Here is a 24,636-nt window from a genome sequence, read left to right as displayed (position 1 = left end):
GCAATATGACTCGATCTTTTGGGTGATTAAAGACTTCCAAGTATCAACTGTTAACTTTCTTTGATATCTACGACCAACCAAATTAACAATCCATTCAGCTGATCCCAAAATTGCGCCATTTAATTGAATCGGCAGCTTTGCTATTTTAGTTCAGAAACTAATTCTTACAACGTTGATTGATTCCGCTGGTTGAGTCGCATACATTACTGGAAGACTCGCTTTGGTGGTAGCCGATGGCCGAGCTAGGTGTGGGCAACTATTGGTATTTTTATATTCATGGTTCATGCATCCAATTTTTTTACTAATTTTTACATATTACTAATCGTAAATACAAGTATTTTTGCCCCTCTAAAATATGTATTGTAGTATATATATATATATATATATATATATATATTAGGTATATATGTTAGCCTAAATTTACTAGTTCTGCCACTGATCGTAACTTAATGGTAGTGTGGTCATAAATGAGAGTTACATGTACCACATGCAGCAAATGTGCACCAAAAAGAATTTCTAGCTTTTGATAAATTGCCTTTTTCACTTATTAGCTTTTGGGAGTTTGTACTTTGGGATGCTAAGATAGGCTTGAGCATGGGGCCAGGAACTTGACCCAACTCGAACCTAGAAATTGGATGTCGGGCCAACCCAAGTAGGTCCGACTCAACCTGACTCAACTCAATGATTTATATTATGATGAATTATTTATATATTATTTTATCTTTTAATGTTAGTCAAGTTTGGCAAAATAAAATTCCAGGAAATCAAATTCAGGAGTCTCGGGAATGCAGGTTTGAATGTGAAACGCTTCGCTTCTCCACCGGATGAATTGAGAAAACGTATCCAAATGGAAGAGAAACTCTTGAAAAAGAAGAAAACAGTTTCGTCAACAGTCCCTTGGTCCTCGATAATTTGGACCAAGCCACCTCGGGGAACCGCCAATATAGACATTGTCCTAACAAATCCACGCCACACGGGAGGCCGGAATGCTCGGAGATCCAATTCCTAGGAACAAACGTCACGCCATTTGTCACCTGAAAGGAGGTGGTAGGAAAGCAGCTTTTCCGAGATTATATTACCTTTATATGGTCGCGAGAAAGAGGGGAGGAAGAGAGTTTCCTAGGAAAAAGTAGCGAGCTGAGCTTGGTGCCACTCGTTCTTGCGTTTAAAGTGGTGTCATCTGATAAATGAGACGTTTCGTTGGAAAAATTCCATGACCTATGTCATCGTGATCCTTCCCCAAATTTTTTTCTACAAATTTGACTGTAGTACTTGTACTTTTTTTATCTAGCTGGTCGTGGTCGGTCGGTGCTCCAGTATGAGCACATGAATCATTCAATTCTTGTGGCAAACTCGCACGTCGGGAGACAGGGAGAGTGTGTGTGTGTGCGTGTGCGCGCGACGAGACAGAGATCACGTGCAAAAGTCCATATAGAATTGTTAAATACGAGCAGCACAAGGCAGGAAGTTAGAACAAGAAGGGGAGAGAGAGTGAGAGAGTCGAGAGCGTTTTCTTGATCCTGAGCGTTCGGGTGGAGTCTGGCCGATCTGGGGAGGAAGATGGAGGAGGTGGATCATCTTGCGCACGAAAGGAGCACTGCCCAATTCGATGTGGAGGCCATGAAGGTGGTCTGGGCGGGATCCAAACACGCCCTCAGTGTCTCCGATCGAATGGCCCGCCTCGTCGCATCTGACCCAGTAATGTCTTCTGCTCTCTCTCTCTCTCTCTCTCTCTCTCAATTGAACTTATTTTCCTTAATTCTGTAGCGTTGAGCTTATTGTGAATTTGCTTGGGGTTTCGTTATTTCAAGAACTTTTCTCCGCAAATCGTTTGATCCGTTTCTTGCCTCTTAGCATTCGTGGATGGTGTTTCCCGCATTACTATAAGTAGTAATCATTTCCTTTTTCTCTTTTTCTTCGTGCAATTCGTGGAAGATGTATCTGACGGTGGGATTCGAACATGAGAACTCTTGGTTCAAATGCCTTCTCTCTAAATCCCTTCCGGTGAACGGGGCGTTTTAGCCGAGAGAGCTATGCTAGCAAATCACACTAATTCGTTTGTCCTGCGTCAGTTCTGTGATCAATTAGCGTCGAAGTTTTAGGCGATATCGTGACTTGTATCCCCTTTCCTCGAATCTGATCATATAACATGGGGATAAATTCTATGTCCTTTCTGGTTTTCTTACGATTCCCTTTTTTTTTTTACGATTATCGTATAAAATATTTTTATTCGATGCGTATCCGCATCTCCAGATTGTCGTATACCATTGAAATATAACCCAACTTAGTCGATTTTGTTGAATCTTCCAACTTCTGTCTCAAGGAACGACTGTCTCTTTAACAGTGTCGACATGACAAATGAAAGCATAGAGCTGCATCTGTTTTGAAGACATTCAGCTTTGGTTTGGTACATTCATATAAAATTCTATTAGAAAATCAGGTTACCATAATGTAGTTAGAAGATACAGCGATGTAATAATAATTTGATAAACGAGTGGAAGTCAGTTCTCTAGTTTAATAATATGAACTATTAGAACAGACGGTCAAACTCACGGTATTTTTCCATTTCATTTCATTATTTTGTATAGGAATAAGACATTAATAAGGGTCAACTACATGATCTTACGTTTTTGTTTTAATGCAAATGCTGACTGTCTTTTTTTGTTCTTTTCCATCTAGCTATTTCGTTGAAAAAAGTCATTGTTCTCAATGATCAACTCTTTCAGTTGTTTCGGCCTCTCCTTAACGCTGCACTGTTTTCCTTCACCCAGGAATTCCGCAAGGATAACAGGGTTACTATGGGCAGAAAGGAGTTATTCAAGAACACCTTAAGAAAAGCAGGTCATGCATGGAAGCGGATTAATGAGCTCCGTTTGACTGGTATATGCCATACTCAGTTTATGACTGATCCTTTTGTGTAGTGAATTTATGATGTATCACAGTAAACAGATGGTCCACTCACTTAAGAGTCACACCCTGCCCTCTGGAGCTATATCTGACTCTACAAACCTGAGGAAGGGCAGCACTGCTGTAGTTGGGGTGCTAATGTTGGAGCTTTTGAGTAGTTGTACCAGGAATGCAAACAATCCCTTAGCTAGGAAAGGATGTCACTGGGAGGCCCTACAATGAGTTTGACTGTTTGCCTGAACGAGCTAAGTTAGAGAATGTTGTTGGTTGTTAGGAGCAGAGCAACAAGACCGAGTGAACCCGATCTTAACTAGGGATAGCAGACCCTGTTTTTAGATTAGTACGAGTTTCCTTCCAATAAATTACAACATGTTAAGTCAGCTCTTCATACTACCAGGTCATTAGTGGTTATGTTGGTATCCCTGTGGACTTAGTACAATTGGTGCTAGCCAAATATGCTGTCTTAGTGCCATAGCCTGATTTAGGTAATTTACTTGTGTTCTATGTTTTTTTGCTTGTGCTGTCTCTAATAATAGCTGTTTTATCTTATAGAAGAAGAAGCTTCAAAGTTGAGATTTTTTATTGATCAACCAGCATATACTGACCTGCATTGGGTAAGCCCATTCTGATTCGTCTTTATAGAACCTTACATCAAAATCAACCTTAAATTACTCTTGCTATGTACGCAAATCGTAACATTTTGTGAATAATAGCATTGTATGACATGGAAATGCATCAAGAGTTTAATGGCTGGGTTTATTGCCTACAGTTTTACATTCTAGCTCCTTAGCAAATGAATTTTGTAACTTTTTCGGCCTAAAAAATCGGAAACTAAGTGTTGCAAAATTTGCACATAAAGGAACGAGTTCCTAGCGTGCAAACTTCCTCATCAGAAAATACCTGCACTAGCTAGTATCTTGATGGTTATTTTTATTTTCTTGCAAGGACAATGTACTGGTTTCGCTTAGAAGAAATACTTTTTTTGTGTGGTAATAATCTGTAAATTATTTTTTCTGGAGCTCTAAAAATCAAAGGCCGATGGGTTGTGCATCTCTTCAATAGAACAACATTCATGCTTCTATGTTGAAGCTTTTTTTACTAAGTCACTGAAGTGCTTGTTTCTTTTAAAAATGAAACAGTTGTACATATAAGGTCTCAGAATGATCAGATTGAGCGAATAAAGCTCGGAGCTATTATTTCCTGCAGATAATTTATGCAACACATGCACTTACATGCATAACCTATCAATTTTACTCTTGCTATTTTCGTGGTGGTGATACTGAACTTGAAACCTGCTGCTAGGACTGCACACACCAGCAATGCCAAACTTTATGTATGTTATACAGATGTGTTTTTCCTACAACAGTCACATATATCTACAATGTTTTGTAAATACTGCATCTTAAAGCTATGATTATTCAAAATGATATTAACTGGGAAATATCAACACATTTTCAAAGCTACTTTACATCCAATTTACTCATTGCTTCTGTTCTTATATTTTAAATGTTCTTTTAGTTATTTCTTTTCTTGTCTCATAGTTCCTTTTGACAATGTTAATAGTTTCTTCTCTCTGTTATTTTTTTTTTCTTGACGTTCCTTTTTGACCTGAAACTTTCATGTGATATGCAGAAACCTGTATTATCACAAGCTTTTACATCACTTGACATGGCCATAAATGATATTTATGGCTATATATGGCTATATTTGCTACCATCTTGGACCTGATTTGTCCAACAAAGTTCATTGGTTTCACTGGCAAAATAGTATTGTCTGATTCACAAGAAAGTGATATGGTTGCATTATTGCATCGGCGTTTGATGCCAGGTGGCTCAGAACATTTTTCTGTTTCATGAGCTTTATACTGAAGCATACAGAATAAAGATCCAGAATGTACATTTTTTTGTGTGTTTGTGCATCTGTGCATGCCCAAGTGTGCTAAAGTATATGCACTTGTTGCAGTTCTAAGATATAGTCAATGATCAAGTTATAAATACTTTTATGATGTACCTTAGGATTTTGTGTGTGGTGGGTTGGAGGAGTATTGTGTGCTGGCAGAATTATATTTTAGGAAATACACTCCAAACTTTATTATATACGTTACGCGTTTGTCCTTCAATAGTGCCCTGTAGATTGTTCTGAGAGTAAATAATTAGGTTCTAGCTGATCTTATGTTTCTCTTTTCCAGGGTATGTTTGTGCCTGCTATAAGAGGGCAGGGTACTGATGAACAACATGAAAAGTGGTTACCGTTGGCATATAAGATGCAGATTATTGGCTGTTATGCACAGACAGAACTTGGTCACGGTTCAAATGTTCAAGGCCTTGAGACTACAGCAACGTATGATAGGAATTCAGATGAATTTATCATCCACAGTCCCACATTGACTTCAAGCAAAGTGAGTAAAGAGGCTTTAATTAGTCATTCAGTTGTAGAAGGAACTTTTATCTGACTTCTTCTTAAGTATAGACTTCTACCTTGCAGTTGATTTTTCATTTGTTTTGTTATATCACATATTGTTCTTTTCTTGTTATGATTTCCTTGTCAACAAATGTGCGCCATATTATTGACTTCTCACTTTTCTGTAATCCAGTGGTGGCCTGGTGGCCTAGGTAAAGTATCAACACATGCAATTGTATATGCACGTTTGATTGTTGATAATGAAGAACATGGCATACATGGTAACTGGGTTTGCTCTACTTTGTCTCTTATTTTTTACATTTACTTTAAAAACCTAAAAAAGCAATGACTTTTATGTTTTTCAAATTTCACAGGATTTATTGTTCAATTGCGAAGTTTGGAAGATCATTCACCTCTTCCTGGTATCACTATTGGGGATATTGGCATGAAATTTGGAAATGCAGCCTACAACACAATGGACAATGGAGTTCTACAGTTTGATCATGTGCGCATCCCCAGAGATCAGATGTTAATGCGGTTTGTCCAAACTTTTGCTTTTCGTGCTCCTTTTCATGGTACTTATGAGGTTGCACTAGCTTTTCATGCGTAAGTGCGTGCATGTGGCTAACACACTCTATTCGTGAGTTAGCATTCATTGAGATGAGTTTTGCATTCCATTACACTGCAGTATTTTATGAAGCATGACGACCTTTCAATTTTTCAGCATACTAGTTGATTCTCAGCTCATCCTAAATTCTCCCTCCTTCCCTCCCTCTTTCTCTCCAACACACACACATACACACAACTTATTTTATGTTTATCTCATTTATGTTTTAGCTTTCATTGAAATCAATTTTAGATTCTAATTGGCTATAGACCATAGTATTTATGAAGTACAGGGAATGTACTTGTAGGTCTGACTACCTTATATGCTGGTGAATCGAGCTGGTTCTACGTCTAATTCTTATGTAATGTATTGTCGATGGTAGAGCTTCTATAAAGATGCAGGTCAACTGTATAGTCTGACAATTCTTTTCATTTTTATTTGTCTACATGTTCTTTAAAGAGCTTCTGAGGACATTTGATGATTGGTCTACTGAATCATGTAATTGTTCTTTTTGCTGATGTCACTACCTCACTTCTTGGCTTAAATTAGATTCTTTTCCTAGTTAAATATCTATAAGCTTTAGTGATGCCTTGATGGCAGCAGAAGCTAGTGTTCTCACCTTTTCTTTTCTTTCTATGCCCCTGAAAATTTGAAGGGGACTGATTTTCTTCCATGAATGTTCCAGGGTTTTGCAGGTCACAAGAGAAGGAAAAGTTGTGCAATCTGATGTGCCTAGACAGCTTATTTATGGGACAATGGTTTTTGTGCGTCAGACCATTGTAATAGATGCCTCAAATGCACTGTCACGAGCTGTTACTATTGCTGTTCGATATAGTGCGGTTAGAAGGCAGTTTGGTTCTAAAAATGGGGGTCCTGAAAGCCAAGTAATGTTTCTCTAAATGTTCCTTTTGATTCCTATTTTCTTATTTCTATAGCTTATGTTTAACCATGGGATCATATGTACAAAGCATGTTTGATAATATAAGACATTTGCTTCTTATTATAATGGTAGGTTAAAATTTTCCATGTCATCTTGATTCATGAATTTGTTCTTACTGTGAAGATCATAATCGTTTCCTTTTTGTACTTCTTTATATGGCCTGAGACATGCATATTTTGTATCTTGATTGTCAGTTTAGGGCCCTTAGAATGTAATTGTGATGCCTTTGGAGATGTATTTAGAGAATTTCAATGGTAAGTGGTGTTTATTGGGCCAAATAGGGTAGCAGGGTAAGTTGTTGGATTATGATAATCAGTGTCCTTGGGTTGGAACTTGGATGCTGCTCCTTTGGTTGTCTGAATGTCTAAAGCCTACTCAGTCTTTATTGTTCTGTTTTCTGCAGATCTATGGCAATCATTTGTTGCTGATTCATATAATCCTACTGCACCTTGAATTTGTGTTGGCCATTATAATAGTTTTGTTTTTTCAAATATGCATTGCTTTTCTTGTAGGATTAGTTGAAAATTGTACAATTAATTTTTGTCTTTGATACCATCAGTTCTTGGTGGAGTTCTACGTATATTCATGCAACCTTTCACATGGCAGGTGATTGACTATAAAACACAACAAAGTAGGCTGTTCCCTTTGCTGGCATCTGCATATGCGTTCAGATTTGTTGGTGAGTGGTTGAAATGGCTGTATCAGGACGTGACACAGAGGTTACAAGCTAATGATTTTTCAACATTAGCTGAAGCTCATGCATGTACTGCTGGTTTGAAGTCAGTGACAACCTCTGTGGCTGCTGTATGTAAAATTCTGACCTCTATAGTTGACAGGGCACTGTTGTTATATTAATATTGATTGAGGAATTTGTGGCTGCTTTTCTTGAACTTCTTATTCGTATGATAAGGTGGTATAACCACATAAATTGTTTTTAGAAATCTACATTGAACACATGATAATTTGCACTTTAAGTTTCTTGTCTTTTTCATAACATGGAATCATTTTCTTCAGTGTTCTTCATATGTGAATCTATGTTGTTAAGGCCTCGCCTAGGCGTTGACTAAGCGGAAATCCACACCCGTCGCATAAGTCCACCACTTAGGCAACAGGATATGTGTTGGAATCTAGGCTGGTGCCTAAGCTCGCCTAGACTCCAACACACCTAGTGCATGGGAAAGTGAAAAGCCACATTCCCTTTCAATTAATGTTTCTTAATTTATTATATATTGTTATGTATTTTATGTCATATTGATTACTTATTTACTTATTTTTATGTATTGTTATGTTGATTATGCTGTTATCTGTATACTGTTATATGTATATACTGTTGGTCACTTAGTCTGTTATATAGTATTGAGATACCTCGTATCCATTATATGTATACATTAGTATGGTTATGTTACGAAGTTATATCATATAGTTATATGTATTGTTAATTTGTTATACCTATTATAAACTTATATGTATATATTATTATGTTAAATTGTATAATTTGTATTATAATACAATTTGTTATTCCTGTTATATGTATTGTAATACATGTTATATGTTTATACTGTTATGTACAGTCTGTTATACCTGTCATATAGTATTGCATCGACCTATTATATGTATATACTGTTAGCCTGCTATATAATATGTAGCATGGTCATACCTGTTATATGTATACATTACTATGGTTATGTACTTATATGTATTGTTACTGTTGTGTACTTATATGCATATTATTATGTATTGTTAGTCTTTTTTCTTATATTTTGTCTTTCTTTAAGAACAAATGGACTAAAGCCATCTTTTGGATTTACATTCCTTCTTCTAGAGATTAGATCTTTTTTTCTTTTCGTATTAGATTATATTTAATGAGTAATGTTAAACTTCTTCTACTGATTTTGCATATTCAATGAAGTAAACAATTAAATTTTGATTGTTTAAGTTGATTATGCTTGTTATATTACTACTCTCCATCTTTCAAATATTACTAATAGTTAATCAAAATAACTTGACATATTAACATAACTAAAAAAAAAAATTGGTTGCCTTTTTTGCCTAGGCCTCGCCTAGGTGCTAGGCGCTGCCTGGCTCCTAGACAGCGCCTGGGCACCTTGACAACATAGATGTGAATCACTCTTCATGTTTGATTAATGAGTGTATACCTTGGCCTGTTATTATATTCTTTTATGTGCTGCTTTCATTTAAGTAAATGGGACTTTGTGGTTCATTCTGCAGGATGGAATTGAGGAATGTCGGAAGCTATGTGGTGGCCATGGATATTTATGTAACAGTGGTCTTCCCGAGTTGTTTGCTTCTTATGTTCCTGCATGTACATATGAAGGAGATAATGTAGTATTGCTTCTTCAGGTTTGCCAATCTTGTACCAGAGGGGTTCTTATTGACGATTTGAACACATTCACATTATCAAACAATCGTGTCATTTTAGGATGCTTGTAAGACATAAGTTGTGCAGAATGACTTTTTTCCCAGATCTGTTTGTGTAAAACCCATTTCATAAAGGTCACAATTTGTCAATATGTCCTAAGCCAGGTTGCAGCATGACAATTCTCAGGTGACTTATCTCAAAGTTTTGATTTTGGAAACCTTGTTTCTTTTTATGTGACCCTCTTAATTCTTGTCAAATGGAGTCTATTGAAATCTCTGCCATAAAATCAGTTATGCAAAAGCTTTTGAAGGATTTTTTTGGGTTTGGCATTGTGATATTCACCAATACCTCAATGATTTCTTGCATGTTGTGTAATTCAACTGTACATATTTCCATAAGTATTATAACATGTCGACATTCATTGTCCTCTTGTGCTGATGGACTGTGGTTATAGGTTGCACGGTTTCTTGTGAAGACTGTATCTCAGCTGGGTTCGGGAAAGAAGCCTGTTGGTGTGACTGCATATATGGGGCATGTGGAGCACTTGATGCAGTGTAAATGTGGTGTCCAAAAAGGTATCTTGCTGGCTTCATTTTTTTTTTCCATGAGGAAATGGTTGGATATGGCTCATACTAGGTGATGAGGCTGCAAATATGCACATTCTCACAAACTCAGGTGCAGTGACATGGTTACAGCTTACAGTCATACACCTCCTCTCCCTTCTCAATCACACAGACATGGACATATTAATGATCAATGGTTCTGGACATGGGTCCATCAGACTTCTCCCTTTCTATCTCTCTCCTCATTGATGCATTTGTCTCTCATCTAGATGCATGTGCCAGGGTGGTGATATGTCTCCTTCCTGTTCCCCCTTTTGGAGTCAGATGAAGGAGATAGATTGCAAAACAAATGCTGGTGTGGCTATAGGTGCAACATGAGTGCATTGGCTTTTTGTGAGTGCCTGTGTAGGGCCTCATGAGGTTCTTCCTCCTGAAAGCAAAACGAACTACTAGTGGGGAAACACACTGATGGTGTTAGTTAATTGATTCTATGGAGTTGGCACTCTTGATTTTAAGTTGGTGTTATTATGGTGGAACACCTTGCTTTGAAAAAAGCAAAATGATGAAAGCAAAGATTGGGTAGGCAGTGGGAGCTTAACTTTGCATATAGTGTAGTAAAGAAATGATCCATGAATAAGAGGTATCATGCTTGTCTTTCTAAAGTGCTCGTATTCCTGGAGGCGCTTTTAGAAATTTTGAAAACTTGGCTGGAAACGTTACTATATTGCTGCTATCATTTTCTTGTTGTGGATCTCACATCTTGCTTGTTGATACCATGTATTGCATGTCAATCTACAAAAAGATGACTTCATGGTGCTCATGTTATCAATACTACATTTTGTGGCTCCTTAACTACATCTTCTGATGCTGTTCTACAGCTGAAGACTGGCTGAAGCCTGAGGTCATCTTGGAGGTATTTGAAGCAAGGGCAACAAGATTAGCTGTTGTTTGTGCCCGGCAGATTGGAAGTGCAGCAAACCCAGAAGATGGTGATTTCTGTTTCTTTTCTTCCATATTATTTAACTAGTTCAAGCTTAATATGTAGTTTATGGAATTATCATCTTGAGGGTTCTTGTTTGCGTGCCATGTTTCTTTGAGTATGCAGACTGCTTTCCAAAGCAGGTTTTTGACAGTTTATCTTCTTGATCTATGAGTCACAGAGTCATTGATATACTTAGTATAATTTTTTCTAGAAAACTAATTTCTGGTGAAAAGTTATCAGATTCTGTATTTGGGTGAAATCAAGAATTATCCATATGTATGACATAGAATGCTAGAGATTTGGAATATAAAAGATGTTTGGGCATCTGAGCTAGGTTCGACAAGATGTGAGAGTCAAAGTAAGGAGGAAGCTTTGGTTTTGATCAGTCAAGGTGATAGGCTTGATTAACACTAGAATCCAAGAGAGGATTGACGTTAATGGTTAGCTTGGACTTGAGGATTAGGTTAGACTGCAAACAATGGCACTATTGCATCGAAAATAAAAAGTGACATGTATCATGCGTGCTCATGTTCATTGGAAGATATATATAAATATATATATATATATAGGAGGGCTGGATTCCTCCAGCATGTGTGATAATAGCCGCTCTCTTCAGAGGAGATCTCCACTGTACATAGGGTCCACCTGTATATATATATATATATATATATATAGATATATTACATAAAAATTGAAATTTTCCTTTTTTGCAGGCTTTGCTGAGCTCTCTGCTGACCTACTGGAGATGGCAATTGCACACTGTCAATTGATTGTCGTTTCCAAGTATGTTCTCATCTTTAACTTTGAATTTTTTTTTTTCATTGGCAATTTAAGTAGTTAATGTTTTTCTGAAGTTTATTTCTTCAGAAATACCATAGGTTTGGAAGAACCTCAAAATTTTAAAGATGGTTGAGGCAGTTTTTTGTTTTGAAGTATTCATGTGTTCTTAGTACTACATTTTGTGATTGCATGGTCAACCTGATACCATCTACCATACATCATTGATTGATCCTTCATTTTTCCTTTTTCTTGAATTACAAAATTGAATTAGGCAGACCACAACTAGATCATGCCAGGAGATTCTCTGGTTATTGAATTAAATTGTGTTTGGGTTGAAATTCTTAACCTACCTCTCTGGCTAGGACTGGACCTTTGTTGCCATATCCCGATGTCTGATTCTCAGGAAAACAATTTAACCTATCAAGTTCCCTTTGTTTTTATTTCTACACGTGGAAGAGGCAGGATTCTTGCCTTCGTAGAAAATCTTCAACACATTTACTGGGTGTGTGACCGCTTGGCTACTGTTCCCGCATGTGATGGGAATCCTCCATGAGTTTCAGGAAGAGGATAGTACTTTTTTGTTGGATTGAAGCAATATGGATCCACATATAAGTGGGGGACATAAGCCCCCTAATTTTTCAAGAACCTCACTATCAGTTCACATATTTACATATTAGTGCCCGCTTAAATTGAAAATTATATATTTAGTGCCCTTGTCACTAAATTTCTGGCTCTGGCACTGGATTGAAGGAAATTTATTGATCATGATCCAGATATTGGTCATTTGATCTGTTTATGACAATCTCTTAAAAGCAATCAAGGAGCAGTTGCAGAGCCTGGAATCTATAATAGGGCCAGCATAATCATATGGTTAAAAAAAAGGAAACATGAAGTGAAAGTTAAAATTATTTTGTTATCATACTTGCCTAGAAAAATGACAACTGCAAAGTTCTCCAAAAGAAATAGTTGCTTGCATAATTTATCAATTTAGATCCAGGTCTAAGATGCCACAAGATTGCCATAGAAGACTTATTTTTTTTAAACACCACGAAAATCCTTTTCTGCAATAAACAAGAAAGGCAATCAGTGTATATTAACACAAGCAGTAGTCCAATACAATAATTAATGGATAAGCTCCAAAAAAGTAGATGTCCAACTAAGGGAAATTAAATTTCAATTGGAAGTGACCAAAACCCAAAAGACAGATCAAAATCCTTGAATGGGAAAGCATTGAACTGCCAAAATGAGAGAGAGAGAGAGAGAGAGAGAGAGTGTAGGTTGGTAGGCACAGTCTACTCGGTGAGGGCGTTGTCCACTCTCACTGCATTATCTTTGTCGAAAGCACTCTATTCAGAATGGGCATGTGTCCACCCTAGGATTCGGGAGCGACATCTCTGACAGAATTGGTTTGATCCCAAGTAAAGCTGTATATGTTTCGGTGGCTATGTTGTCAAGTTTGGGATCAGGCCCCCTGGTGTTTCATTAGCGTTGCAATAGAGACCAACGTATCCATTTGGCAGCTTTGTCGGTATACTGATGATGGTGTGCTTACAAGAAAAAATGTTGGTTTGATGGAATTTTACATTGGTACGTAAAAGTTCGGGTCTGCTAATCTTGCTCTCTTTCTTGTCCTAGTCAACATGGGAAAAAACTAATGTTCACTTACCCCATCCTACTTGAACTTGGGCCGATAGATTGTTGTTTGTTAAAGATATATTTTTCCATTGCTAGTGGTCTTGTCTTTATTTCCTTATAGTCTATTGTTAGCAACTTTGTCAACTTTAGCTTTTGCTTTTCTTGAGCATTCAGATCCTTAATGGTCTTTGGCTTGAGCGTTAGGTTTATACTGCACGTGTTACAGTGGGGTTATGATGGTGAGAAATATTCAACTTACCTCTTTCTTTTCCTCTTGAAATTCAGGTTTATTGAAAAGTTGCAGCAAGATATACCTGGGGAGGGAGTTAAACGGCAGCTCCAGGTGCTTTGCAACATCTATTGTCTCCATCTTCTTCATCAACATTTGGGTGATTTCCTTTCAACCAGCTGCATCACTCCTGAACAAGGTCTTCTTGCCAATGAGCAGCTGAGGTCTCTCTATTCTCAGGTATGGAATGCTCAAACTAAGGGTTACAATCTTAGAATTGTTCTAAGAGCGTATACAATCAGTTGACAGGTCTACTACATTGAGCTATACTCTTTGGGCCTGTGCACTGTCCTCTTGACTTTCTCCAATACTTGCTTCATCTGTGACTAAGCATAGGGGTTTTTTGTACTCTTGTTCGATTTGTGTTTTTTGCAGGTACGTCCCAATGCTGTGGCCTTAGTTGATGCATTTAACTATACCGACCATTATCTGGGTTCAACCTTAGGCCGGTATGATGGCAATGTCTATCCAGCTCTGTATCAAGAGGCGTGGAAGGAGCCCCTGAATGATTCAGTTGTGCCAGATGGTTACTATGAATATGTGAGGCCTCTTATTAAACAGCAGTTTAGGTTCTCTAGATTATAGGCCTGGTCCTGATTGCTAGCTGCTGCTTATGTTAGAACCAAATTGACCTTTTTGAGTAGTATAATGATAATTTGCCAAAGGAATATTGGACAATTCGATATTATTCTATAAATGAAATGGCAGAGCTTCAGTTTGAAAGTTTGTGCATCTATCTGGAAATACGACAAATCAGCATCTATTGGTGTCATCGTCGCTGCGTTTGTCGAAACTATTTTCTATCAAGAGGAGGCTGATGGGTATATGTTATCCGACTTGTTATCCTCTTATTGTACCTGTCCCGCTACAACAGCTTGGTAACTAGTGGCAAATCTGTTCGTAGGAGAATCTTGGCAACCATTTTATCGTCTGCTGAATGCTATTGAAAGGTCGTGGTCACAACCCTAAGATAAATAGGTAAACCTTAAGCTCGCTCATGACCTGCAATTCTGGCTGTAATGGGCTTCAAAGTGCGCGTACATTTGCAACAGACATTGATTTTCAGAGAGTTAGTAAAATTCGGGGTTTTTGAATTCTGAACAGAAATGTTCTACTTTTTACACTAATGGTAGCTAAAGTATGTCTTATTAGACTTAACTGTCTGGAGTTGGTAGGAGGAAGATGCCCAAAAAACCCGTGTTAAATTACTGCATTTAAAAATGAACTGTTTGGACGATGGTAGTAAAAGTATGTTGCGGACACGGCCTTACCATTATAACTAATTGAGAAAATGACTTGTTTCGATGCTAAAATCAAGATCTAGTAATGGCCTTAGCGTCAACTGAACGTCCCGAAAGGGGTTTCTCAGGGGCACTGGAGGCCTGCAAAAGTTCAAAAGGTGGGTCGACCCCCCACCATTTTCAAACGTAAACCAGACACAAGAGGAAGCAAGGTTAGAAAAGGACAAATTGCCATACATATATATATATATATATATATATATATATATATATATATATATATATATATATATATATATATAGCTATCATATTTTCAGACATCAACTTTGTTGGGAGAGCTTCGTTCATGAAAACCCGTTTATTTTTGTTCTCTTTTTTCCTTTGATGAGCATTTTGAATTATTGAAAAAACTAGACTTCATTTTCACCACTTGGTAGCAATGAAATCGATGGCTTAGATGATTCTTACCAAAGTCTAATATATAAAGGTATGATAACAATGTGTTTGTAAAAATTAATGTATCTAAAGTCACCTAACTTATTTATAGTCGTGATGGCTAAATGAGAGAAAAAAAAATGATGAATATTTTCATCATTCATATCAATTCACACATTTTTTTCCACTATATATTGATCCAACGGTTTTCACTTGGATGGCTGTGAATGGTTGAAAACATGCTTTATATATATATATATATATATATATATATATATATATATATATATATATAAATTTTCGAAGCCAATGGCAGGATAATGGCCGCCCCTTCCTGTACCTAACGAAGTTACTTTATTGGCGGTTGGATTAGCACACGGACATTATTTTATTGGCGGTTGGATTAGCGTGCGGACAAAGAGTCAATTGTAATCCCCCGGATATCCAGGGGTGGAATTACAACGGCTAAAAACCGCCATCAACGGCTCCGATGGCGGAGATGAAAGCTCGGCGTGGTCATTCATTTGGTCAAGTATGGAAAAGCCCCACCATCCACCATAGAGCAATGTGACGCACGCTTCCATAGAAACGACACACTGGTATTCTGACTCTTCTTGCGGCCGAGGACTTCCATATCCACCTGGGTTAGGATTCTGTCCACGACAAACCTGAGCCCATCGAGCCAATGGTGTAATTAGGCTGCTATATCGGAGCTGCTTCCTTGGATGATGGAAAATTCTTCTTGTGTTTAAGCCATGGAATTGTTCGCAAGGGATTGCTTATCCAAGTCTACTGATCAGCTTCAAGTTCAATTCCTGCTGCTTGTCGGCAGCCCGCAGTTTTCGGTCCCATTACAAACCAGAAACTCCACCGACATACACCAACACAAAAGATGAAAGACTTTATTGCGCCATGGCATTATATACTTTCCTCAATCTAACAAACTCGAATATTATATGATTGTTTACAGCCAGCACGTGGTGGGACTTTTTCCATTTTCAGTTTGAGGTCCAATTCCACTCTGACCGATTAAACATGTGAGTAGGACAAACAAAATCTCTCTTTCTCTCCCTAAATTGCTATACTGGCTGACTATAGCCATGTGAGTGGGGGCAACAGCCAAAAACCAGTTAGCTCGTTAGTCTACGTTGTTGTGTGAGAATGGCACCATTGCCACTCTATAAATGGCGGCCCGAACACCTTCATCTCGCATTGAGCTTCTTAGAACTTCCCAAACTTGCTACGGTTTTCTAGGCCGCAGTAAGGGCATGGCTTGCTCCGCCGTCCGAATGACGTCCTTCAGTATGCTTCTCTTCTTCATGTTCACGTCCCAACTTCTTTTTTCTCCCGTCTGCTTTGGCTTCTATCCGAGGCATTTCGCGTTATCCGATAACAGAAGACACTGGTGGTTCCCTGCCGGAGCAACGTGGTATGGAGAAGCCAGGGGAGACGGCAGTGAAGGTAATAAATATATTTCGTGATGACAAACGTTCACCACGGATGGCCGGAGAATAGCTACACGTATACCTGAGATCGACAGTTCTAGGCATCGGAGGAAAATTAAATACGGCCAAGTTGATGCTAATATAGTTGTAGCCAGCAGAAACTTGTACTTATAACGAACCTAAAGTTAGCCACTTCATGCATGGCGACGTTTCTTGCATCTGTATTCTTGCATCTGTAATGTTCTATTGGTCACGAAGAGAGAGAGAGAGAGAGAGGATTCCTCTCTCTAGCTCACTGGGCTGTGTCTAATTATAGATGGCTTTATTGTGCATTGAGGAGGATGGGGTTTATTTGTATGCTGTGCAGGTGGAGCTTGTGGGTATGGAAGTGCAGTGGGGCTGGCTCCTTTCTCTTCCATGATAGCGGCAGGTGGCCCTTCTCTTTTCAAGGCCGGCAAAGGATGCGGTGCCTGCTACCAGGTGATACTTGCCAGCAATTTATTGTAATTGTGAGAATATGGCTTACCATAGAATTGCATTCTCTGAAACTTAACTAAAATATGCGTATGGTCTAATTCAATCTCAGCTATCTGAATGATGGTAGCTCGAAACAAGGGTGAACTAATTAAATAACCTGCACCCTGATCTTTTGGAGGACTATATATTATATATATGCACAGTTAGTCACCGCAGAAACACAATCTTAAACTTAGTTACCTTTAAAAGTAATTGTAATGAAGATTTCGTCTGAAAATAAAAATCTCTTTCTATCCTGAAGTACTACAGTAAGCCATTGGCTCCTGCTATTTGATTGCTTCCATGACTTACGAAGGAAAAAAAAAAAGAAGAAGCTTCCCTCAAGGGAAGAGAGAACAGAAAGGGATGAGGTGAGATGGATGGTATTTGTCATTAATTAAGACTGCCATTTGAATGATGATGTTTTGTAGGTGAGGTGCACGGATCGCTCCTTGTGCTCGGGGAGACCAGTGAGGGTGGTGATAGCAGATGAGTGTCCTGGCTGCCTCTCTGAGACCGTCCATTTTGATCTCAGTGGCACCGCTTTTGGCGCCATGGCCCTGCCCGGCAAAGCAGACGAGTTAAGAAATGCAGGCATCTTGCCTATACAATTCTCAAGGTATATTATCATGCTTTCTTATTACTTTCTCATGTTGCATGTTAAGAGAGAGAGGGAGATGGCTAACTGTAAACTCAGAGGAGTATACACCGTGGACTGTCCACAACGGGATTTTTATACTTCAGTTTCTGTTTCTTCTAAATTCTGATAAAACAGATGTATACGCTTGTCTGGTCATTAGTCATCCGATTATGATCAAATTCATTAACAGATATGCGATGATTAAGCGTCATCCTGTCGGCGGAAAGAACAAGCCATGAAGCGATATATATGTTTAATATGGCTCCATCTGTAAAACTGAATTCACACCAATATAGGTTGGTAGTTCATGAGCAGTTCATATTCGAGGTGTCTGCTTTCTCCTCAAGGGAAGTTGTTCCCAAACAGTTCTACCAAGTTGGAGCCAATTTACTCAATCAAAAGCAATAACTCCATAATCTCCGGTCTACAATAGGAAAGGTTGTTCAAGTAAAGAAGCGAGAACAAAAACAAATTTTCTACAATCTTTTTCACCAGATAGTATGATGCACCACTACATAAACTATTACAGAAAGGACAATTTCATATTCCACCATTAATATTTTCCCTCTTTCCGGGCGTTAACAAGGCAATGAAATGACAAACCGACGTCATTAGTCTCCGAAAATCTCTCATGCACATGAAAAAGATCGTGTTTAATTAATTGTAGCGAATAGCTCGAGAAATTAATACATAATAAGAACTTCAAGCTACGCTACAAGAAATAAAAAAAAAACATACAAATTCTTGATCCTGATCATCATAAACAACATGACAAATTAGATTGGTCTACAAAAAGACAATAGAGTCGGAAATTAAGGGTTTGCAGCATATAACTTTAGTTGACTTTTGATTAGGGTAGCTCCTCAAAGAGAATGTTTGGTTCACCTTTGATCACGGCGCCAGTTTCTTATTGTTCGGAAAATTCCTGGTCACTGTAAAATTCTCTTTCCCCCATCCCTTTCAGTTGAAAGTGCTCGACCAAGTTCTTGAACAGTTCCAGTTTGGGTTTGAAACGTGACCAAGTTCACGATCTGGAGACCAGGCACAACATTGATCACGATAATTTACATATGCAGGGTGCCCTGTGAGTACAGCGGCAGGAAGGTGGCCTTCCATGTGGACGTGGGCTCGAACCCTTACTACTTCTCAGTAGTGATCGAGTTCGAAGACGGCGATGGCGACCTCGCCGGCGTCAGCTTGCAGGAGTCGCAGAGAGACTCTCTTCTGTCCAATGAGTGGATGCCAATGCAACAGTCATGGGGCGCCAATTGGATGCTCAACGCTGGCTATTCTCTGCAAGCGCCATTCTCGATCCGCCTGACCTCTCTCAACTCCCGGGAGACCTTGGTGGCCCGGCATGTCATTCCGGCAGGGTGGACGCCTGGTGCAACCTACTATTCCCCTGTCAACTATGGCTATTAAGCTTACACATATAAACAGTTCCAACTTCCAATGTACGCAGGTTCAGACATATAGCATTCTCCCCACCAACCTCTCGTGCTGATGAGTGGAGTTTTTAGATGTTCTGCTGCTTTTCTAGTTCTGCTATCTTCCCTAAATAATAGAACTACTTCTTGGAAATCTTTCTCTCTCTCACTTATGTAGTCTTGCTGAATGCAACATGCTAAACCTGCAAATGAATCTTGCAAACCCAACTTGGATAAATTTCTTCAATTTGGCCATTGTCGAATCATTTTCTGGTAGTTGTTCTTTTTGGGTCTGCATATTTTCTGCTAATAAAACGTCTTAGAGATTGTTTTTCTTTTCTAACCATAATCAAATGTGCTCTGGCTTGGGCGACATAGTTCATACGTATCAGGTTCTATGCAATTAATGAGAAAGAAACTAATTAAAAGGTAGCGATCGTTTTACATTAGTTGTTTCGGTGACTGTATCTTGGTTTCTTATTAATTAAAGCGAACAAGGATTTGGCCCGGATGAAATAAACTCCCCAATCACTTTATTATGTGCATAATCAGGAGAGAAAGAAGATAATTATTTAGAAAAGCTTGGTGATCTGCAAACTTTTTTGGCATTTGCAGCTTGTTCACGAGTAAACCACAAGCAAGGAAAAAGAGATGGATTATTCATCGACTTGTATTCGTATAAAAGAAAATTATAGAAAATAGTGCATTATTTCAACAAAGGCAACATAATTACAGAATTGCAAATTTATGGGCTTGAATCTTTGTCTACAAATTAAATAAAAGAACTGGAAAGGAGAAAATTCTTGTGGAAAACTGCCATAAGGTGTAAGTTTACCATGCCTGGTTCAACTTGAATAGTTGAATTGTTCATCACTCTTGAGTTATGGATTCAAAATTTAAGATGATTGGTTCAATGCGAGGAATTTTTTTGGCTTCCATCTGGCCAACTCGAGCCCGCTCCTGGCTGATCTACTTGATCCGTTGGAGCTCATTTCATGGGCAAGCACGCTTATGCCTCATCAGCCTTAGATTAGCTTTAATTTTCACTTGAGCTAATATTAAGGTATAATGAAATGAGAACATAGTTTAAAATACTAATAAGAATATATTAAGAAAAAACTAAAGTAACATACAATTTTAAAAAATGATTTTAGCGCGCTAATATTTCAATAAAAATGCTGAAGAAATATTTGATTACACACCTAACAAATTGGCAATAGTAGAAAACACACTTAACCTTTAATGTTGAAAGCGGACTCGTTTTTTATTATTAATATAATTATTTTTTGGAAAAATTTCTAAAATTAATAAAAAAGATAATGTAATTATTGAAATATAAACCAAAGACTATGCTATTAGGATATAAGTAATCATGTAGTTAAACTATTAAATATAATAAAAAGTGCAGGATTAATATTAAATATAATAAAAAACATTGGTATAGATAAATGAACTCACAATTTGTCACTGCCAAATTGCTTTGGGTTTCTCTATCATTTCAAGTTATTAATTCGAGCCCCGTTAAGCGCAACTTAGTGCGCGTTTGATTGTATGGGATTCCGCTGTCGGACTAGAACCCAAATGCTTTTTCTTAAAAATTTGCGGCATCGGTGCGACCAAGAACTTCTTTTTGTGTTCTTTCGGCCGGTTAAGCGCGCGCTCTCTCCCGCTCCCCCGTTTCTTCCGTTGGAGCATGAAAGGTGGGCGATCTGCATCCCTTTCTGTTTCTCCTTCTTCTCGCCCATTCCGAAGGCGACGCCGTTTATGCTCCAAGAAGGAGCTTGACCGATCCCAACATCTTGCAGATATCCGACTTTGGTAAATCCTTGTACCTTGTTCCAAATCACCTGCAATCAGGATAACTGCGTCACTAGGGTGTACGCTCTCCTTCCACTTGATCCCCCTACTTTTATGCTTTTGCCCTTCTTTCTTTAATTAATAACGCTTCATTTGGAGAAGGAAGATGCCGTGGATTGATTTTTTCTTTTTCATTTTGATGGTGGGGTTTCAGAAATTTTGGATCGTTTAATCGGGAGGTGTAAAATATCATCCCTCGTTTTCTCTTTTGGAACAAGCAACAGTGAGACCTAATGGAGGTACTGTCGGATTTCATTTTTTTTTTTGTAGTCTTCGTATTTGTCAGATGGAGATCATTGATCTTCCTGTGTTTGGTTCTCATCAGGGAATGCACCTCTGCAGATTGATTTGAGCTGGTAGGGTCTGATGGGTTTTCCTCACTGTTTGCCACGTTCTTGTGGGAATATGGTTCATACATGGGGTCTGTAATTCGGGATTTGGTTAGTAGGTAGCAATAGCTCCATATTACTTATTCGCCGAGAAGGAAAAATCCGGTCCCTAAGAAAATCTTCAAAGCGGAAACAAATGCCACCTTCCAATTTCACCAGAAACCCGATCAAGAAGAAAAGCCTATCCGTGACACTAATTTCTCTCCTTAAATCCAGACTCTGCAAATTCCTTCTTCCGCTCTTTCTCTTCGTGGTCATCATTGCCTTCCACTCTTCGAACCCCTCATTTATTGCTCGAAAACTTCAAAACCCTGACTGGCAATGCAGTGCCATCGGAGAAAACTTAGGGTTCCTCCCTCCTGGGGAGAAATACTTATGGTTCGCCCCACACAGTGGGTTCAGCAACCAGGTCTCAGAGCTCAAGAATGCGCTGCTCATGGCAGGGATACTCAACAGGACACTTATCGTGCCGCCTGTGCTGAATCACCATGCCGTTGCCCTTGGTAGTTGCCCTAAATTCAGAGTGGAGAACCCGGTGGACCTTCGATTCGCTGTCTGGGAGAGCATTGTTCAAATGATTCACAGCCGGAGGTGACGACTTTCTCCGTAACAATTTGGGCGCATTTGGTTCTCTCTTTTTTGGGTTTGACTTATTTTTATTTTTAGCTTAACTTTAATTGTGTTTACTCTTCTTCTGGTTTAATTTATATTTTTTTCCTGTCTTGATCTTGTTCTTGTTTAGTTGAAGGTTTCCATTTCCAAGCAACAAATTAAGTTGAGATTTTGATGAATGGAGTCATAGTTGATATATCTATCTGTCTTTCTTTCTTCTCCGTCACTACTTTGTTTACATTTTTCGGTCAATATTTTGAATGATGATTTTCTTCAATATCAAATGTAGGTATATTTCAATAGCTGATATTGTTGACCTCTCATCATTGAAATCATCTTCTTCAGTTAGAATGATTGATTTCCGAGTTTTTGCCCAGTTATGGTGTGGCATTGATGTGAAATTAGCTTGCACTGGTAGCCTCTGCTGTGGCATTTCTACGGGGCGATCATCATGGAGTAGCTTTGAGCAATGTGGTTCTTTATTATCTGGATTGGGGAAGGATGTCGTTGACTGTGTATATGGTGTAGACGAAGATTGCAGAACTACTGTTTGGACCTACCAAAACAATGTGGAGGAGACTTTGGATTCCTTCCAGCCCAGCAAAGAGCTACAAGCGAAGAAGAAGTTTTCTTATGTTAGAAAGAAAAAGGACGTGTACAAGGCCTTGGGGCCTGGTTCCAAAGCAGCCAGTGCCACTGTTCTCTCTTTTGGTAGCCTTTTTAGTGCTCCGTATAAAGGTTCTGAGCTGTACATTGATATCCATGCTGCTCCAAGAGATGGAAGGATACAGTCATTGCTTGGTCAGATCCAGTTTCTTCCATTTACTCAGGAAATTGTGAGAGCTGGAAAGAGTTATGCTGCAAACACAATAAAGTCTCCTTTTCTATGTACACAGCTTCGGCTGCTAGATGGGCAGTTTAAGAACCATTGGAAGGTGACATTTGCTGCATTGCAGGAAAAGATTCAGATGTTGAAGAATGACAGTAATAGCAGAAGAGATGGTATTCACATATTTGTGATGACTGATCTGCCTCCAGCTAATTGGACTGGCACATACTTGGGAGATTTAACCAATGATGTTAAATCATATAAGCTCTACAGCTTGCATGAAGAAGATGAATTGGTGGTACAAACTGGTAAGAAGGTCCTTACCGCAGAGCATGGCATTAGGTCTGGTTTTCTTCCAAAGATGCATGATACACCAAGAAGAGACAATGATTGCTCTTCTGAAACTAGACCTGACATTCTTTTGTACATTGAGGAGGCGATCTGCAGTTGTGCTTCACTGGGTTTTGTTGGGACTGCAGGTTCTACAATTGCTGAGAATATAGAGCTTATGATAAAGAACAATGTTTGCTTCAACAGCAATGAATAAAGGGGACATGGGTTTGGTTGTGGAGAAGATATTAGTGGATTAAGTGATTGCTAGGTGCTTCAGCTCTATCTACACTGATTATGTCCTATCTCTAAATGAGAATGATTGATATCGTTCAGCAACCTCAGGAGAAAGCTGTAGTCACTGCTTATGGCTCCCTGCTGCTGGTGTTTCAGGTGCATTTCCTACTGTTGCTCACACAAAATATTGGTAATGATTACAGATGGCACCATCCAGCAAATATTGAAATATTCAGCATTTCATGGTGCAATCAAACAAGCCATCCACTTTTAGGATACTTCTTTGGAAGTCATTTTAGAACTTCTTGGCTCTCAACAATAGAATGAATTTTATGGTGGCGTGCTATCGTTGTCCTCAGGCATGCCTTGTGCTTATACCAACCCACAACAATGCAACCGTGAGATTGGAGTAATGCTTCATCTTGCTTCCTCATTGGTTCTTTCTGCAATCATTGTTGTAGATTGCATGGCAGATTGTGCTATAGCAATATCAAATTATCAATTATCAAGGGCATGTTCATTCCAGAAGCTAATCCGTTTTGTAGTTGTAGATCAAGCTCTAATTTATGCACAGCATTGATCCTTTCCGGGCACCAGCATGGCAGATCTCATCTTTGTTGCCTCTAGCAGGGGGGGGGGGGGGGGGGGGGGGCGCCTAGGCCATGGCCCCACCCCAGCCAATGATTTTTTTTTTTTACATTGAAAAAAATAATATTTTTTAATTATGTAATGTATTTTTTGTATTAGAATTCAGTTTGGCCTTACCCGGATCCAGAGGTCAGACTACCGGCCCGCCCCTGAAGAAAATCCTGGCTCGCCCCTGGCCACGAAGAAGAGAAGATCAAGGTGACATGCTGTTTGCATACCATCCGATTGAAATTGAAACCTGTACCGAGCAATTCTTAACAAGCTGAATTATTTGCATTCTTACCATAACACATTTTCTTATTGTGGTTCATTTCAACCAATGCGGTTGTACAACGAGCTAAGTCACCAGGACTCTTTTATTTTACTGCTGCACAAGAGTCGCATCGAGTCGGGTGCGCACCGCACATGGGTGCTGGGTGCGGTTTTGACTCACACTCGAGCTCAGTTAAAATGTTATATTACTAAATTACTTATATAATATATGTTGTTTTGAAATTTTTTCATGCAATACAATTATTCTATGTTATATACATTAATAACTAAATT

At 38.7% G+C, this 24,636-nt stretch overlaps 3 protein-coding genes across 5 annotated transcripts; all 3 read left to right on the top strand.

Moving 5' to 3' along the window:
* Positions 1-1,117: 1,117 nt before the first annotated feature.
* LOC116252729 (peroxisomal acyl-coenzyme A oxidase 1-like) lies at positions 1,118-14,217 on the top strand. The gene is made up of 14 exons (XM_031627206.2): positions 1,118-1,698; positions 2,772-2,880; positions 3,460-3,521; positions 5,096-5,305; positions 5,501-5,588; positions 5,682-5,844; positions 6,600-6,798; positions 7,461-7,658; positions 9,084-9,215; positions 9,689-9,809; positions 10,676-10,786; positions 11,493-11,562; positions 13,480-13,663; positions 13,859-14,217. Exons 1-14 carry the CDS (start codon positions 1,561-1,563, stop codon positions 14,066-14,068), a joined length of 1,995 nt encoding a protein of 664 aa, XP_031483066.1. The 5' UTR covers positions 1,118-1,560; the 3' UTR covers positions 14,069-14,217.
* Positions 14,218-16,344: 2,127 nt separating this feature from the next.
* Positions 16,345-19,183, top strand: LOC116253339 (expansin-B15-like). Its single transcript, XM_031628115.2, has 4 exons — positions 16,345-16,621; positions 16,973-17,085; positions 17,553-17,740; positions 18,838-19,183. Exons 1-4 carry the CDS (start codon positions 16,345-16,347, stop codon positions 19,181-19,183), a joined length of 924 nt encoding a protein of 307 aa, XP_031483975.2.
* A 1,610-nt stretch (positions 19,184-20,793) lies between these two features.
* Positions 20,794-23,975, top strand: LOC116253622 (O-fucosyltransferase 30). 3 transcript variants are annotated; one of them, XM_031628546.2, is made up of 5 exons: positions 20,806-20,888; positions 20,994-21,065; positions 21,200-21,284; positions 21,371-22,025; positions 22,336-23,975. In XM_031628546.2, exons 4-5 carry the CDS (start codon positions 21,571-21,573, stop codon positions 23,420-23,422), a joined length of 1,542 nt encoding a protein of 513 aa, XP_031484406.1. In that variant the 5' UTR covers positions 20,806-20,888; positions 20,994-21,065; positions 21,200-21,284; positions 21,371-21,570; the 3' UTR covers positions 23,423-23,975. The 3 variants fall into 3 exon arrangements, with proteins under 3 accessions (XP_031484404.1, XP_031484405.1, XP_031484406.1); XM_031628544.2 differs by having other exon boundaries at positions 20,794-21,065; XM_031628545.2 differs by having other exon boundaries at positions 20,798-21,006.
* The last annotated feature ends 661 nt before the right edge of the window (positions 23,976-24,636 follow it).

The sequence above is a fragment of the Nymphaea colorata genome, chromosome 4 (assembly GCF_008831285.2).
Source record: "Nymphaea colorata isolate Beijing-Zhang1983 chromosome 4, ASM883128v2, whole genome shotgun sequence".
NCBI classification, from domain to species: domain Eukaryota; kingdom Viridiplantae; phylum Streptophyta; class Magnoliopsida; order Nymphaeales; family Nymphaeaceae; genus Nymphaea; species Nymphaea colorata.
The sequence above is the reverse complement of the archived record's forward strand: the minus strand, read 5'-3'. Positions and strand labels throughout refer to the sequence as shown.